This window comes from Crinia signifera, chromosome 3 (genome assembly GCF_055691185.1).
Source record: "Crinia signifera chromosome 3, ASM5569118v1, whole genome shotgun sequence".
NCBI classification, from domain to species: Eukaryota; Metazoa; Chordata; class Amphibia; order Anura; family Myobatrachidae; genus Crinia; species Crinia signifera.
In genome coordinates, this window is record NC_139219.1 from 211,777,591 (window position 1) to 211,795,732 (window position 18,142).

General features: G+C 39.5%; 1 protein-coding gene across 2 annotated transcripts in view; it reads left to right on the plus strand.

Annotated features, from left to right (window-relative positions):
- CSMD1 (CUB and Sushi multiple domains 1) overlaps positions 1-18,142 on the plus strand; it is a 1,658,539-nt gene that overhangs the window by 1,105,377 nt on the left and 535,020 nt on the right. For both annotated transcript variants that reach the window (XM_083177358.1, XM_083177357.1), the window contains exon 10: positions 5,314-5,435. In XM_083177358.1, the coding sequence (XP_083033484.1) occupies positions 5,314-5,435 (122 nt within the window). The remainder of the gene's footprint in view (positions 1-5,313; positions 5,436-18,142) is intronic.

Sequence of the window (18,142 nt, forward strand, 5' to 3'; positions counted from 1 at the left end):
TATATTTTACAATATAGGGGATGAGCTTAGCTTCCATACCCTTTTTTGGCCTCTCTCAGGCCAAGTTCAATCGAATAGAGGGTCACAAAGGTTCGGTTCTTCCCAATTTCTCCAATTTTCCTCAGATATGTGAATATAAAACATATAAACTTATCGTATAGACGTAACAATGTATTAATACAATGGAATAACTAAATATATAATATAAAAGCCTGGTACCGTGTTTTGCCTTTTTAACAAAAAGGCTTGTCTGTAAGCATAAGGGGGTCAGATGTATACCCCGCTTTACCACCGTCAGAAACTCACATCAAAGTCCAGAAAGTTTATAGATCCAAAACACCATGCAGCAGGAGACTCCTCAGCCACCAACGCATTTCAACCAAACCGGTCTTCCTCAAGGTGTGTGGAGTATTATACAACTGTTGAGATATTTATACCTGTGCAGAGTCACTCTAGCCCCTCCTCTTCCTGTTTGTCACATGGACAGGATGTCCTCATTACAATTACCATTCTATAGATAACACTCTCTTATTCACATATCAACACCATATTATATTTCACAATTTATTTTCTAAGAAAAATATTCTAAAACAGAGGAAAAAACATCTGAGAAAATAAAGATCGAGTACGGAAGTGTCATTTCTTCAGGCCTGTGGAACGCACCGTGTATCCAGTCCGGCCGGATATCTATTAAAAATCTTTACTCTTTTTATAGCCAAATGTGTCTTATATACTGCTCTATATTTGCATTTCTGTAGGAGTTCTATTTTAAGAACAAATTTAAAAGGTATACTACTGTATAAATGATTTATTACTGTATAATTTATTTTCATTAACATAAGTACTATATGGATATTTTGTAGTTTAATTTGTACATACAAACATGAACTCTAGATTCTACTTTAAACTTCTGCACAGACTTTCAATAAATGTTCCCAGCCAGTAAAATTGATTTTTCTTTTCATTGTATCTGGTTTTAGTTCTGTTTTGTACATTACGTTGTTAATTGAAGGGTCAATAACCTTTTGCTAATTAGCAATATTTTATTCCATTAGGAAAGGAAAATAAGAGGCTTTATAAGTAGAATAAAGATTTGGGTTTCTGGCAGTAGTAGCCAACCTAAACTACTTTCTGTTTTAGTGTAGTCAATATTTACATTATATAATTACTGTTAATTTGCTGGATTAAATTCATGTTTAAACTTTAAAAATCAGCACCAAGAAGCAATTAAAAAAAACCCAGAGGGTTGTAAATTTGCCTTCATATAAAGCAGCTAGCCATCTTGTAGAAATGGAGGTTCTGGAATTTATGTACAGTTTAATATATGACCACTGTGTATCTTGCACCTCTATGGAGGCTAGCACAGTAGGTAAGGGCAAAGTTGTGTCTTGCACATTGTAATCAAGTGGATACTTGCAACTGATGAGGCATAACAGTTTTTAGAGGTGGCAAAGTCCCTGAGGTTAGTGGAAATGTGTGCTGTGAAATTTGAATGTTATTGTATTGTTACCTGTTTAAATGCAAATATTTGCACAAGGTATTATCTGGTGCCTCTCAGGTATTTGGATTGGGAACCAGAGGGTCAGATTGCATATGTGAAGACTGTAGTATGAAACATGATGCCTGGTGAGACTCCTTATCATGTGAAATAGATTGAGAACAAAAGGTAGCAATTTATAGACCAATACAAAGTGAGGAAGACAACACGTATGTACACAGTTCTGGATGGATATAGAACTGGTAGAAATGTACTGCATATACTGTAGTTGATGTAGACACTTTCAGGTGTAAAACTCCACACACTGTTGCAGAGAGCACTGTAATTGAGGAATGCACAGTATGAATAGCTACTGATAGTTGCAGGCTGAAGTGCATTTCAAGGAATGGATATTGGTGCCATAGGTGCCGATTTATGTTTTTGCTGGTGGGTGCTCAATCCAAAAATATAGAGGAGTGGCTTCTTGGAGAAGGGGTGTGGCCACAAAATAATACCAATTTATATTATGGAGCACAGTTGTCTCCAATATTCAAATTACGGCGTTCCACATAGATAAATGCCACCACAGTGCAGGTACATAAATTTCCCCCACAGTGCAGGTACTCCGCGGACAAAATACACTCTTCCCGGCAAACTGTTTCCCAGGTGGCGGGTCCGGCCATGTGGGTGCTTCAGCCGCAAATTAGCAAGTTAATATGGCGGCCCAGCAGCGGGACTCGGGCCTGTAGGTGCTCATCAATTTCCGTGGGTGCTCGGGCCCTTGAGCACCCACAGAATCAGCACCTATGATTGGTTCTACTAAAATGTAATACACTTAATGGAATGGATACTGGAGCTTTCAAAGTAGAATGCACAGCATATAAAGAAGTACATTGATTGTAGATTTAAGTACTCTGCCTAAAATAGATGCTGATATTTTCAGACTGAATTCACGTTCTAGAATGAATGCAGATGATTACAGTCTGAAGTGCACTGTATGGTATGAATGTAGATGATTGCAGTATGGATTATACAATTTACAGTATATTGCATACAGATTCAATCACAATAGAGTAAGGAACAGCACCAGAAATATACTAGGAACTGAGACACTCCCATAAATAGTGGTAAGGAGCTACCGTGTTTCCCCGATAATTAGAACTACCCCGATAATAAGCCCTACCCCAGATTTGGAACATTTGTCCAAAATAAGCCCTCCCCCGAAAATAAGACCTATGAAATTTCCCATAGATTTTTTTACAGTTGTTAAAGTGTAGCCCTGCTCAGCCCCGCTCACCTCGCCTGTACGGTAATACCGCGGCTCCCGTTCCCAGGGATGCATTGCGGTAGGCTCGGCGTGACGTCACGCCGCGCACATCACGCGGCTGCTGAACAGTACAGCCTGTGCAGCACACAGCGCCGACGGATGTTTTGGGGCCATCAATACCGTACCGTACGGAGTTCCGGTAAACAAACATGTTTGGGGCCATCAAGAATGTGTGAGCATGTGGAAGATGGATGACTGGGTTCAATTTTGAGATGGTGGACTGGGGCATGTTTTAAAGGAGCAGTGGGGCATTTTTTTAAAGGAGCACTGGGGCATTTTTTAAAGGAGCACTGGGGCATGTTTTATATAAGCCCTCCCCAGAAAAAAAGACCTATGGTCTTTTTTGAGTGAAAAAAAAAAATAAGACAGTGTCTTATTATCGGGGAAACACGGTAGTAGCAGGTCACAGGAGTGAAGTTATTCTGGCACTGGTCTGTACTTCAGAAAGCCTTAAATAGGTAACCCTACAGGCTGCTAGAGTTAGCTGATCCCAGAGCAGTTTATGTTTGGAAAAAGTGTTAGCTGATAAAAATCAAGATGGCGGCACACATACAGTTTGCTTCTGAAAGGAGAAATGTCAACACAGTACACTCAAAATTGTCTTTTGTGTTCTTGGGGGCAGTAGCCCCAAAGGCCAGGAAGTAGCAGAGCTCTGTGAAATACAGTAATTGTACTTGAATGCTGAATGTATGATAGTGCCAACAATTCTGCTGGCAGTAAGTAGCAAGCCAAATAGGGCACAAAGAAAAATGCATGCAAACCTGTATACAGACAACTATACACATGTATTTCAATGCATGCAATGCAGGATCACATAAACAGATGGAGCCGCTCTCTCCCTCCCCGCCAGTGCGCCAGACTTCAGTATCTGGCGGCTGCTGGTGGAGGGCAGTCTGGCAGACATCAACACGTGCCCCATTCACCGGCTGATGATGGCGCAGGTTGGTGGATGGCGGGATGGGAGCCACTCAGATGAGAGTGGCTCTGTCTGTAGTGGGTTGCATTCAAAACTACACCAGATTCTTATTGATTAAATGCCAATATTATCTTAACAATATCAAGATGATTCAGCAGTAATGGTAAGTGTAACATCAGAACGTAGGAGAACCTAGATACAGCAATAAACTATGTTTTCATGGGAAAATTGGTATACTTCTTCATTATTCCTGTGTCTCTGTTTATCTTGTATTTATTCGGAACAATTGTCACACAAAAGAGATTTGTAAAGAAAAAATAATGTTCATATTTATTTAACCATGGTAGCTGCTAACCTTGAGCAACTTCTATGGAGACGGATGGTTTACGCACTAAAAACTGACAGAGCATTTCTTTGCATCTGCCAAATGTCTACTCTGTGTAGAGATTGCCTTTTCAATCATACAAGGAAAACTAACATTGTCGGGAAAACACTGTACAAAGCTGTAAAATCTATCTACAACCTTTTAGAAACAAAAGTAGCAACAATCATTTGCAGATTAACAATTAGACCTGGAGGAAGGCAACGCTAAGCAGATCACATGATCTACAGCTGCTGAAATGTTCACTAAGAAAAAGGTATGCTGTTGCAGGACTGTCAGTTTTGTACAGTACACAAGGATCAGGAACATGCTTTTTAATGAATGACACACAGAATATGAATGCCTGGAGCTAAGAAAAGGTTCCACCAGCCCTTTGATGCTATTTTTCTACATTTTAGTGGGGTTATTAATTTTCCCATTCTAGTAAAGTGTATCCGTGGATTGGGGAGCACAGGTAAGTATAATTGGCCTTTTAATCTTATTTCACCAAAGTAGACCCAAAATTAGATTTTTAATTTAAATTGAAATTAACTTTATGGTGAACAACCTACTTTATTTAAACCTGTATAAATCATAAATATATAATTAGATACTCTACAATTAGTGCCTGATTCACAGTTGAACGCGTCATCTGCACCTGCACACATTAAAATAAATGCTACTCTTTGCTCATATACTAATTATATTTATTATTGATTATTTATCTACATTGTACAGAGAACATCCCTGTATTAGTGCAGCATTCTACATTTCCTACCACTTGGATATGTTAATCATCATCTTATGCAGTGGCAGCTCCAGAGGTATGACTGCCATACAGTTCAAAATTCAAATAGGGAAGAAATACCAACTGCCAGTAAGTCAGTATAGAATAGCAGTTGGTGGCAGTAGGTGTGGCTCCCTTAAGTGAATTTTGAACTGTTCAGCAGTCCCCTCTCTGGAGCCTCCTTTGATCTTATGCTTCAAAAATACTTTTTGAAGATTTAAAGTGTGTTATACCTGTCTTGCTTTATCATATAAGAAAATAAATGATCTTTTAAGTTTAAAAAATATGCATTTCAAATGCAATGCTATTATATGCTGTTTCTACTGTTAAAAAACACAATAATTCAAGATTTTATTTTTAAATATTAGATATATGTAATTTAGCAATGTACATTTATATGTCATTAGAACTATATAATTATCTTTTTTTATTATTATTTTTACAGCACGGACATGTGGTTCAAATCTTCAAGGTCCAGCTGGCATAATAACATCACCTAATTATCCAGTTCAATATGAAGACAATGCTCATTGTGTTTGGGTGGTAACAAGTTTAGACCCAGACAAGGTATGTTTTTCTTTAGTTGTGTTTGATTTCCACGTGCAGCTCCTAATGGGACGGCTATGTACTTATCTCTAAACAAAAGAATGTATGCAATTACTCAAATCAATGTACCACATATTTCAAAAAATTATTCACTGACTAATTACTATTCCTTTCTTCTTTAGTACCTCTCTAGAAGCTAACATTTGCTGTATAGGTCAAACACAGTGATACAGTGGTACATGCATTAGCATTACTATCTAATAGTGCAGGGCACAACAGGTACTATAACTAGAGACCATGGTGATCATAGCAACATATGTGTGGTTTTGTGTGTTCTCCATTGATTCCATTTTTTTTATATAGACCAAACACATAATGGTATACTATCTGACAAATATGGACTAGTGTGTAGAGTATGTTTGTGTGATGGAAAATGTAAGGGCTCATTTATCAGTGAGTGATAATTGTAAATAATCAAACTTATTTGCAGCATCCAAATTCACTGGTGGTGCAGGATGCTGGCATAATTATTTCTTAAAATGGCAATTATTTACAAGGCATAATTTTGCCTTGAAATGATTGGCACTTTAAAAATAACAAAAACCTCAGAGTTCAGCCGGCACGACACACCTCTAGCAAACTGTTTATGCTAATTACCGATAGAAGTTGGGTAACTTTATTTCACCTCAATAAAACATGAAGTATGATCAGTGAAAGCCACCAGAACAACTAGATACAGTAGATGGGAAAACTAATGGAACAGTTATTTTAGAAGTTTTAACTGAATTATGCAACTTCAGAATATTTACCCCGATATGACAAGAAATTAAATTTGTCCTGAAAAAAAAAAAAACTATTTTGGAAAATTATCCTTACAGAATAAAAACTATCCTCAATGAAAGGACATATGGACAATTGAAAACATGGTCTGATCATGAAAGGCAACTTTACAATATATAATTGTTCCAAAAACTCAACAAATACTAATATATTCTTTCAGTACGAGTAATACACAACTTATCACAGACTTGTGAACAATGATTCCACATTACTTTTCCTCGGTATTACACTGTATCCTAATATAATTAAACAAAATTCATGTTAAATATATATATATATATAGAGAGAGAGAGAGAGAGAGAGAGAGAAAGAGAGAGAGAGAGAGAGAGAGAGTGTATTTAGAAGCAGCACTCCAGAGGATGAGTCATACATACCCTCCATGAGGGAGAAAATGCTCTGTTCCTGGACTTCCCTGGTAATGTATGATTGCCGTCACCTGTAGGGAGCTAGGTAATTGATAAGAAAGTTGGTGATGGCAATCATACATTACCAGGGAAGTCCAGGAACAGAGCATTTTCTCCCTCATGGAAATGGTCAGGTAGGCAAGCATGGAATGATATACAACAATTGGTGGCTGGTTAGTATAGAAATGTTGCCATACTAACCAGCGAGCCACTGTTGTATATCATTCGTCCTCTGGAGTGTTGCTTCTAAATACATTTTATATCATCTGAGGTAATACCTCACCTGTAGCGGGCACCCGGGGCAGTTGTTTCAGTAAGTTGGGCGAGCCGGAATTGTCTACTATATAGACTTCCTATTGTCCTAATCTTTTGGTACCTGCTTTGCTCATTTGATCCGGACCTGGCTATGAAGACCATGAATATCCTGACTTCCCTCCACCTGTCTACAAGGGTTTACCAGTTCTAAGTAAGGAACCTGATCAGGGAACTGAGACTGGCGTGTCTGGTGCAGCAAAGCCCATATCCCACTTGGATGGATCACTGGCGAAAACTATCAGTTAGACTCCACCCACCCCTGTATCTGGTCTAGCCAATCCCCAGCCTGTTGTTCACTATTCTGAGCCCGAGATTGTGACATATATATATATATATATATATATATATATATATATATATATATTAGGGGAGGATACACACTCCCCTATAGAGCAGGGACCCGGACACTGGCTCCCTGTCCCTGTTACCTTATGCTGTTTCTGTTGGTATGCTGAGCATTGGATATATTCTCATATTCAATACACGTGACCAGTACCCTTTGTACCTCAGTACTGGTCACGTGTATTGAAAATAAAAAGAAAAAGCTTCTTTCAAAAAGAACAACTACAAGTGTATTTATTTTTATATACTTTTACTGAATTGTAAGACGGACATTACTGATTAAGGGCGCTATAGACACTATTGGTGGTGTGAATATATATATATATATATAATTTTTGAGTAACGCCAGTGCTCTTTCGGTTATTTTGAGTGGTACTAGTCATAAGAACTTTAATAGTTTGTAAAGGCTTTTAGGGATTTATTGTTGATGCTTTTTAACTCCTCTATGTTTCTGAATCATGCTTTTAGTGTTACAGTCATATAATAGTATTTCTAATCCCACAACCACTTTAGAGCTACATCTCTCTGGAATAATTGTCTCAGCAGTGTCAACTGCATTCTTCAATTTGTCATAAGTCTAACATGTTACAAGCATTTTTATAACATTTCCATATGTTAAGATTTACCTAGAGTAACACATAAATAATACAATGTTTTAATTTTAAATAGTTTATATTTAATATGGAGTTACAGTAAAATATTTTAAATACTTAAACCTCTCTTGGGAGCTTTTAATATGATCTCATTAAATGAAGCAGGAATGACAGATTTGAAAATGATAATTGGTATTTTCTATCACATTATCGTCTAAATTAGAATTTAGTTGAAGACTTATTTAGTTACTTAGAATTTAGTAAGATCTTTAAATATATATGTTCTTTTGTCCACACCTAGAATGGAATATAAAAGCAAATGCTGTCATTTAATAAATGTTAAGAATCAGTGAGTAATTGCAGCTGCCCTACACTAGGTGCAAAACCTATGCCTCCTAATAAGCGCATTTTTGCATGCAGGAGCAGGTCTGCATACAGTCAATCACATTTACTATAACTTCCCGTCCCTGAATGTGATCATTTCCTTCCACACCCCTGTTCCTTATCTTAAATTACTAATGAATTTGCTTCTAAATAGCATACAACATCCCATTCAGTGGCGTAACAGTAGCCCCGCAGACCCCGCAGTGGCGGGGAGACACTTTATAGGTGTGAGTGCCGGGGTCTGCAGGGCTATTGTAATACCGCTGCCGGGAGCTCACCTGTGGTCGGGAGCCCGGGACATGCAGGAGATTTTTCTGTGGTCCCCGCTCCCCTGTCCCTCCTGGCTTCTGCTTCTAAACTCAACAGACTATCACAAAATGTCCACCCCCATACAGCAGAAAACTGTCTGCTGAATGGGGGCGGACATTTTGTGATGGTCCATTTTCATTAAATGCTGGAGCCAGGACGGACAGGGGAGCCGGGACCACAGACAAATCTTCTGCGGGTCCTGGGCTTAGACCACAGGTGAGCTTGCGGCACCTGTGTGGGGGTTAACTGCGGGGGGGGGGGGTGGTGTTGAACTGTGGGTGGGGGTTAACTGTGAGTTAACTGTGGGGGGCCCTGCAGAAATTTCGGTGGGGGGGGGGGGAAGCAAAATGTTTAGTTACGTTGCTGATCCCATTGCAGTATTTCATCAATATGCGGAATTACCTTTTGCATATAAACTGTATGTTTTGGGAGATGGGAGTTTTAGTGAAGATTATATCTATTATCTTCTAGAAGCTGCTAAATAAATAAGTAGCAGGTTCTTTTTGGTTGCTATTGATTTTGAAAATGTTAATTTATTTTATTGGTACAGTATTTTTATATTTTTTCTAGCAGGCTACGGGTGTCAGCAGGCCTGGACATAAGAGCATGCTGGAACCTGTAGTTGTCCAAATGGCAACATGTCCTTACTGACATTTATTTCATGGGGTTTTACTTCAAAGTGAGATGTATATTGCAGTGTAAATAGAAAGCAGTCAGTATTTTCCCTGCACAGAAACAAAATAACTCCCCCAAATCTAATTCTCTCTGCACATTACATCTGCCCACCTGCAGTGCGCATGGTTTGTCCATTTGAGAAGGAATTTGCCTTTTCGAGTGAACCAGAATAAGGGCCCAAGTCATGGTGGTTCCTGTAGTGGTCCAAAGACATATGCTTCAAAAAAAATTTTTTTTTACCAGTTTTATCATATACCCACTGCTACAAGTTTATGAGAAAATCTCTAGTGTAATTGGCACTAGGACGGAAATTGAGAGTGGGGGGACGACGTACAATTGTTGTGGGCCGGGTTCCATTAGGGAACTCAGCCCTGGGGTCTATTGCTTGTCAGCATCATGATGGGGGGACTCCTCACTGCACGTCATTTCTCTGTGATGTGCTTGTAAGATGACGGGTTCTTTTTATAAGGTTGAAGGGACCTTTAGTAAGTGCTGTATTCTAAGAACCCGCTATCCATCTGTTGTCAAACAGATACTTAGTCAATTTACCCCTGAGTGTGGGATAGTAACTGTACTTGGTTAGTTGCAAATAAATCCCACTATTGGTCTCACCACCTTTAACTTTACAAAAAAAAAAATCTAACATCTAGATATAAAAGCATATTGCAATTTCTAACTAAGATGTCAGGCAAAGAAATTTTTAGATCTTAAATATTTTTTATTTTTAATTCAGTGAATTTTTATTAAAATGTTACGTATGGTTACATGAAAACATAGAAAAAAATTAAAACAGATATACTGTTAACATGCTCTTACAGATACAGTGACATGGAAATGGCATTGCACACATTGCCCTGTATACGTGTCAGCTTGCAATAAATTGCAAATTTATTGTAATCAGATTAGGTGTTCAGTCTTTTCCATTACTACCGAATTGCTCAGAAGTCACAGCGTGTAAAATACCATACCACTAACGTATAGCCACTGTGGACATCCACAAAAGACAGATGCAAGGTACTAACAGCGTAGGATGCCAGTGTGTATGGCCAACCACACAACATGATTGCATGCCGGACTGCACCTTTTATATGAGGAGGGATAGTGGGATATCATTATAATTATCTAGCCCTGGTCAGTATCGTGTCGCATGTGTGGGGAGTCAATCCATTTGTTCCATATGGCATAGTATTTCTTTTCAGAGCCTCTAGCTAATTAGACAATTATTTGTGATGTACCACCTTATTCGTTAGAGACAACCATTCACAAAGTGTAGGTCCCTGTGGGACCAGCCATGTTCTAGATATTAAGACTTTTATTAGAGCACACATGTTAATGATGTAACATTAGGTAGGCTTATCTAGGACATCCTCCTCAAATATGGCTAGGATGCATACTGTAGCTTTGGGGGAAAAACAGTAAGGGGGCACTGGTGGTTGCTATAGTGCGCATAGTTTCCTGCCAAAATTCAGAGACTATTGTACATTCCCTTAGCAAGTACCAGAAGGAGCCACAGGGGGAGTCACATTTGTGGCACTTAGAATCATTTCTACCCCCCATTTTCAACAACCTAATGGGGTCAGGTATACCCTGTGTAGCATATAAAGCTGGATTTGTTGAAATCTAGAGGACGTTGAGGAGATACAGAGGCTGTCTCCCAGTCCTCCTCAGCTAGGGGGCTCATATCTAGTTCCCAGGCTCGCCTTGAGATGAGGTAGATCGTGTTCATGCAGCCAGGACAATAGATCCTGGCTGCATGCCGCCCGCCATTCACCGCTGGATTAATGTGCCGCCCTCCGCCCGCCTTTCACTGCCCCGCTGCCCACCCTTCACTGCCGGCCACCCGCGTATGTAGAAAGGAAGATTAATATCTAGCCTGCCTAGGCTACACTGGCAACGTAGCCTAAGCTATGTTGTCAGCGTAGCGTAGCCGGGCGCACTGCTAATACATAAGTACTGAACCTAGTAAAATACAGTATATGGAAATATAAATATTATACCAATAAAATGACGAGACTAAGAGTAGTCACTGACAAAGATTTGATTATTTTTTTCCAAGGATTCAGGGGCAGATGTACTATAGTGGTTTTTATCTTTCCACTATAGCTCTTTCTGCTTCACCTCTTGTTGAGGTGAAGCAGGAAGCAGTACTGCCAAGATATGTTTACATCTTGGCTGCAAAGTGGGTGAGCGAAAACACCCCAATCCAGTGATCTCTGCCATATACAGAATGCTCACCCATAGGCCCTTATTCAGATCTGATTGCAGTACAAATTGTTTGGAAAATGGGCAAAACCATGTGCACTGCAGGTGGGGCAGATGTAACATGTGCAGAAATTGTTAAATTTGGGTGGGGTGTGTTGAAACTGGAATCTAAATTGCAATGTAAAAATAAGGCAGCCAGTATTTACCCTGCACAGAAACAAAAGAACTCACACAAATCTAACTGTGCACATGTTACATCTGCCCCACCTGCAGTGCACATGGTTTTGCCCATTTTCCAAACAAATTTGTACTGCTATCAGATCTGAATAAAGGCCATAGTGCCATATACAGAATGGTTACCCATAGTGCCAAATACATTATGCCCCCATAGGCGTGCGCAGGCCATTTCATTAGGGGGTTCACCATTGGAAGGGCATGTCTATCACCGCCTACTGGGCACCAATGCAAACTAATTAGAAGGTGACTTATTTATGTATACGGGCTTCAGAATGAATCATTCACCCACACACAAATATACCAAAAAGCTGACAGTGTGCGCCTTCGACGTGCAGTAAAAAATGTAAACTGTAATGCCAATGACATATAATGCCACACCTTAATACCCATTATATAAAATGCCATACACTGTAATGTCCATTAAACATGACACACATTGTAATGCCCATTAAACATAATACCACAAACCGTAATGCCCATTTCACATTTACCACACACCATGATTCTCATTGTATATTATACCACATAAGTGCCGCTTACCTACACGCTCGTTGTTAGAGGTATATTGATCAATGCCAGGGGATACATGCTCATTGCCAGGGGTTACATGCTTCTTTCCATGGGTTTAATTCTCATAGCCATGGGGGATTACACACTCATTGCCCAGGGGGATTTACATGCTTGTAGCCAAGAGGGACGTTACATGCTCATTGCTAGAGGAAATTACATGCTCATTGCTATGGAGTGCAATATGCTCATTGCCAGGGGAAGGGGGATAGGGTGTTACATGCTTGTTGCCATGCGTAGTTATAGGCTACTGCATAGGCTTATTGTCAGGAGGAAGGGGTACTTGCTCATTGCCCAGGGGGTTCCAGTGGCAATTGCAGATTTCCTTTCAAACAGCGCGCCAGCGCTACTCGAATCTGGGCGGCCGGGAAGACTTTGAGTTTGCTGGTGGAGGAGGCGGCGGGGGTGTGCCGGTCATTAGGGGGTGCCTGTGCGCACGCCTTTGAATGGCCCCAGTGGTGTCGTATACATAATGCCCCCAGTAATGTAATTTACGTCATGCCCAAATGTCATGCCATATACATAATGCCTCACGTTGTGATATATACGTGACACCCACCCGTAATGCAATATATGTAATGCACAACTTATCGACATCTACATAATTCCCCCATAGTGCCATTTATGTAATGCCCCATGTAATACTCCCTACCATCTCCTTTTGACATACTGTACAGCAGCCCTGGCCTAGACCATTGTAGCCCCTTCTGCCATGGTAGCTCCACCCCCTTTCCAGCATTTTCAGTCAAAGGGGGCTGCTTCTAGCTGCCATTGCTGCTGCCTGTCAGACAGTGTGACAGGCATAGCACTGGCAGCAACAGCAGCAGCAGCAGCAGGGTGCAGAGCAGGGAGAGTTGATAGTCACAGTGCTGCCTGGATGTGCAGTACTAAGCTCCTCAGGTGAGACTACTATAATCTGCTGTTACCATGGTTATAACCTTCATTAGAGACCACTGATACTACTTTGCATCACCTCTGCGTATACTGCTGTTAACTCTGTGTGTTACTGCTGTTACTAATAAATCTTCCAGTATGGTTAAGGACCATCTGTGTACACTATCCTCTATTTAACATTTTCTAGTAGCAATTCACACTTGTACATTTTTGAAAGCAGGTTAAAGACATTGTAGAAATAATAGGTTTTATACTATATTAAAAAAATTATTCATGAAGAGAAAGTTAAATGAGGAGAGGTTTATGGGTTACTATCAAAAATGTTACATGGGTAAACTACTTTTTAAAGAGTACCCTGAGGAAATGGGAACTATCTATGGAAATTGGGGAACATAGACTTTTATGGAACAAATGGACACATATATTTAAACACTCATTTTAGAATATGACAGCATTTTATCATCAATGATTTCACATGATGTCTTTTCTATTTTTATTTTAATTATATAGTCAGACCTCATATTTTCCTAACATCCCAATTCCAGTATTTATTATTTTGTTTTATGAAAATTAGCTGTGTTGTTATGGAAATCATATTAAAATATTTTAATCTCTTATTTTAGGATTAAGTTTGATTGACAAGAAAATGGCATTTCAGATTCAAACGTACATTATTAAAATATCAATGTAAGGAATTAGGAATATTGTATGTTGCCCATTTTGCTTTGCAGTAGATTATATGTTAATGCTAACCAAACAAGCTTGAGGTAAAACAATTTCCAATTGTAAATAATAAACCTAGTTGTATGTCAGTTTCATTATTTTACTACTGCTCACCAACTTGTCTGTATTTATATCTACATTTTGTTTTGAAGTGGTTTACACACAGTGCTATTATTTTATATATATTTTGAATAGATAGTAAAAACTACAAAATAAACTGCAGTATACAGTACAGTATGTTGATCCTTTTCTGAAACATACAGGTCTGAACAAATAATACTCACCAAAAAGTATTGTCTGCTACCTTATTTAAGGGTCTATGGGAGCGGCTAAGACATGCTCAGTACAGGCCGAATTTGCAACCCTGGCCAAAGTTTGGGGTTTGCCCATGCACAAACCCCTGAAGTGAACTCCTTGGGTGAGTTTCATATTCGCTAGGGTGTTTGCTCAATAGTTTGTGGGAAGGAGACGAGCATGAGGTGGGAGCAGGTGAATATCCAGCATTTTATGGCTGCACCCCTGTGAGCACAGGTATCGTTGGGTAGCGTATGCTAGAAAAGTCAGTCCAGGCTGACTTTTCTTTGTGAACCGTTGCTCACCATCAAATTATTTATCCTTCTTATGTCCGCAGACAAGTGGATGTGTAAGCAAACGTTTCCGCTCACATTCTAGTGAAGGGATTTTGACGGCAGGGGGAGGACGTTCGCTGGGGCAGCATTTACCTGGTCACTAGGCAGCAAATATACTCAGCATAGTGGGCAGGTCTAAATCAGACCCTACTGTATTTACTAGGAATCGTGGTCGTGATGAAGATTATTTTCAACATTCTGTACATAGTAGCAGGGGTTCTATACTAGACTGCAATTGATAATTACAGGGGCTGCAGTCTACAATGGTTGTTAGCCCTTTGCAGAAGATTTCTGTGAACTCTGCTCCATGAGGCTGTTGTGGCATAGTAGAGTAGTTATATATATAGTTATAAATAGGCTTTATAAATGTATTTATTGGCAGTTACTTATATAATTATGTATATAGCGCACATCTATTCTGCAATGTTTCGCTCATTGATGAGTGGGCAAGCTGCAAAAATGGTGGGCATGCCCATAGAAATACTGGGCAGATACCTGCAAACACAGGCATGTCTATGACATCAGCTCCCGTCCCTGTTTTGGCCATCTCCATCCAAGATAATAGTAAGTATTGGCTCACTTTTATCCATTAAGTGGGGAAAAATCATTTGATTGTGAGTGACCATCGAATGATTCTTCCTCTGTGTGGCCGCATGCGAGCGGATGTGTAAGCGTACACATCCACTAACATGCTAGTGTGGGGAATCACTGTAGGAAGTTTGTAACAAATGTTTTTTGAATATTAGGAGGGAGAACATTCCCCTATCGGTTGCCGTACCACTCTTAAGTGGGTTAATATGGTCAATTATGTTGGTGGAATTACTACAGGTCCCTCTGAGACACATATTCTATCCTCAATTATATACAGAATATTAACTTGTATATTATCCAGCTAAGCTTTGAGAACCCTGTTCAGTGTGTTATTATAACTAATTCTAAATGAGGCTAGAACACCACATATTGGCCTTTATTCGGATCTGATCGCAGTACAAATTTGTTCTCAAAATGGGCAAAACCGTGTGCACTTCAGGTGGGGCAGATGTAACATGTGCAGAGAGAGTTAGATTTGTGTATTTTGCTTATGTGCAGGGTAAATACTGGCTGCATTATTTTTACACTGCAATTTAGATTTCAGTTTCAACACACCCCACCCAAATGTAATTCTCTCTAAACATGTAACTAAGTATAGAAATGTTATGTTTTTCACCACTGCTGGGGATTTGTACTGTATGTGTATTTGTATAATTAATGTCTGCAGTGCACAGATGTATTGTACCAAGTTTATCTCAAACTATTAAAATTTTATCAGAAGCAGAATTTGACTAGCAACAGATGGCACCAAAATAATGACAGTTTTGTTTGTGCTCTTATTCCATTGGCACTTCACAACTAGTACCTGTGTCAGAGGGAAAAAAAAATAAAAAAAACTCTAATTAAAAGTGAAATCATGTTAATTATATTGGGAAGTAAACATAAAATATACAAAGTTAATACTAAAACAATTTTCTGTTTTCAAAATCCACCAAATATATTCATGCTATGATGCATTGTGCAATTACATGAAATTATACATGAAGCTGTGGAAATTACTTTAATGTCATTAAGCTGACACTTGAACACAGATTTTATAAGCTTCATTAAATCAAGCACAGACTTCTTTAATTTGACATCTTACTTTAAAAAAAAATAATGAAAGTAAATAAAAAAAACTAATTTCTTTATTTCTCATTGTAGGAGTCATAATTTTTCTGTAATCTAAATTGTCACGATCTGTTCTGCTCTATCAGTGATATCTTACTGTATGTAGGGTAGTACATCTTTTAGAAATGAACTGCTCTTGCATTTTTTTGTACATACCTCCCAACTGTCCCGATTTTGCAGGATAGTGAATTTTTTGTGACAGTCTTACCCTCATACAGCAGTGTCCCATAGTGGGAGGGAGGCAGTTGAGAGAAAACCCTGTCAATCATTCTTCTGTCTAGCAAATCAGTGGTGATTAAACACTGTGTTCAGGGAGACAAAGAGATAAGGGGCATAGCCAGAAGCTCGAACAGCACTGGTCATGCCCCCAACAGTGGCAAAACAGGGGGCATGGCTTTGCAATTGTAGACATTCCGCAAAGCACAACCCCTTTCTCTAAGCCATGCCCCCTTTACGGTAAAGGGGCACAGCGGGGCAGTGATGGGAGTCCTGCCTCTGGACCCTGAAATGCTGGGAGGTATGTTTGTATGATATAAGTAGCCATTGGAGAGACTTGTAGGTAGTTGGAACAGGTGAAAAGGGTTGACAAAAAGGCATTTTTAATCTTTGTGTCTGTAAGGGTCATACAATATAGCAAACTGCATTTGAGGGCTTCTCCTTTGTAAGTTTCTTTGAAATTAAGCTGCATTTACAATTGTTTTCTGACAATGCATCGCTGAACAAAGATCTTGTTTGGTCAGTGTTGTCTCTTGTTGAACAGAAAAGTATTTTAAACTGTACATGTGAATGGGAGAAAAAAGAATACCTTCAAATTGTTTTGATTACAGCAGAATAGTCCCACTAGTTCGATTTCCTTTGGATATGGGAAAGGTTGATGGAGCCTTTGTTCACCACTGCTCTGCATAAAAAAAATTAAGTGATATCTGAATCGATGCAATGCATGCACATGGTATCTAAGGGGTGCAGGGAGGAAAAATAGGGGGCAGCTGCTTAAGGAGGCCTTAAAATTACTATGCCTCAATGATTATCAGCATTTGTAGCAATGCACCCTTAAGATTAAAGCTATTTATAGATAGATTTGGTAAAAAAGTTCCTACCTGTCATCCTTAGGGTTAGATATGAGGAAGTTCACTCCAGGATGGGTGGATGCAGGGGACTGCCTAGAAATGCTGGGCGTACCCCTGTGAAGGCAGGCGTGTCAATGCCTGCTTGGGGTGGACAGCTGACATCACATGACATCAGCGCCCGCCATAAAATCGGACATCGGCGGCCAAAATAAAGGTCAGTTTAGACTGACTTTTATTAACGAAGGAGAAAAAAATCATTCAATGGCGAGCGACCATCGGGTGAATTTTTTTCTATGTGGCTGCATGCGAAAGGATGTGTTTGCGAACGCTTCCGGTTGCATGCTAGTGAGTGGATTCAGGCAGGGGGGTCATTTGGCTTTGCAGTCAGTGTCATTTACATTCTCACTAGGCTGCAAACATACACAGCCTAGTGAACAGGTCTGAATCAGACCCTTAGTTTGAGAACAACTGGAGAATTCAAGTACAAGGAAAAGCAGAAGAGGGGAGATAGCACTGCTCATGAGAGCTTACATTCCAAGGGGTAGGGCCAGTGAGCATGGAATTGTGGGGCAGATTTATTAAACTCAGTGAAGTGATCAAGTTTTTATCACCGGCCAATCAGCTCCTAACTGTGAAGTTACAGGCTTGGTTTGAAAATCGACAGGTAGGAGCTGATTCGCCGGTGATAAAAAAAACAATCATTTTATCACTTCACCAAGCTTAATAAATCTACCCCAGAGGGTTTCAATTTTAATAAAACTGCACAAAAAAGGTAAGAGTCATCCATCCTTTCCTTATCTCATTGTATGTTCACTGGGTGTTGTTGACTCCTGTCCTGTTGTAAAT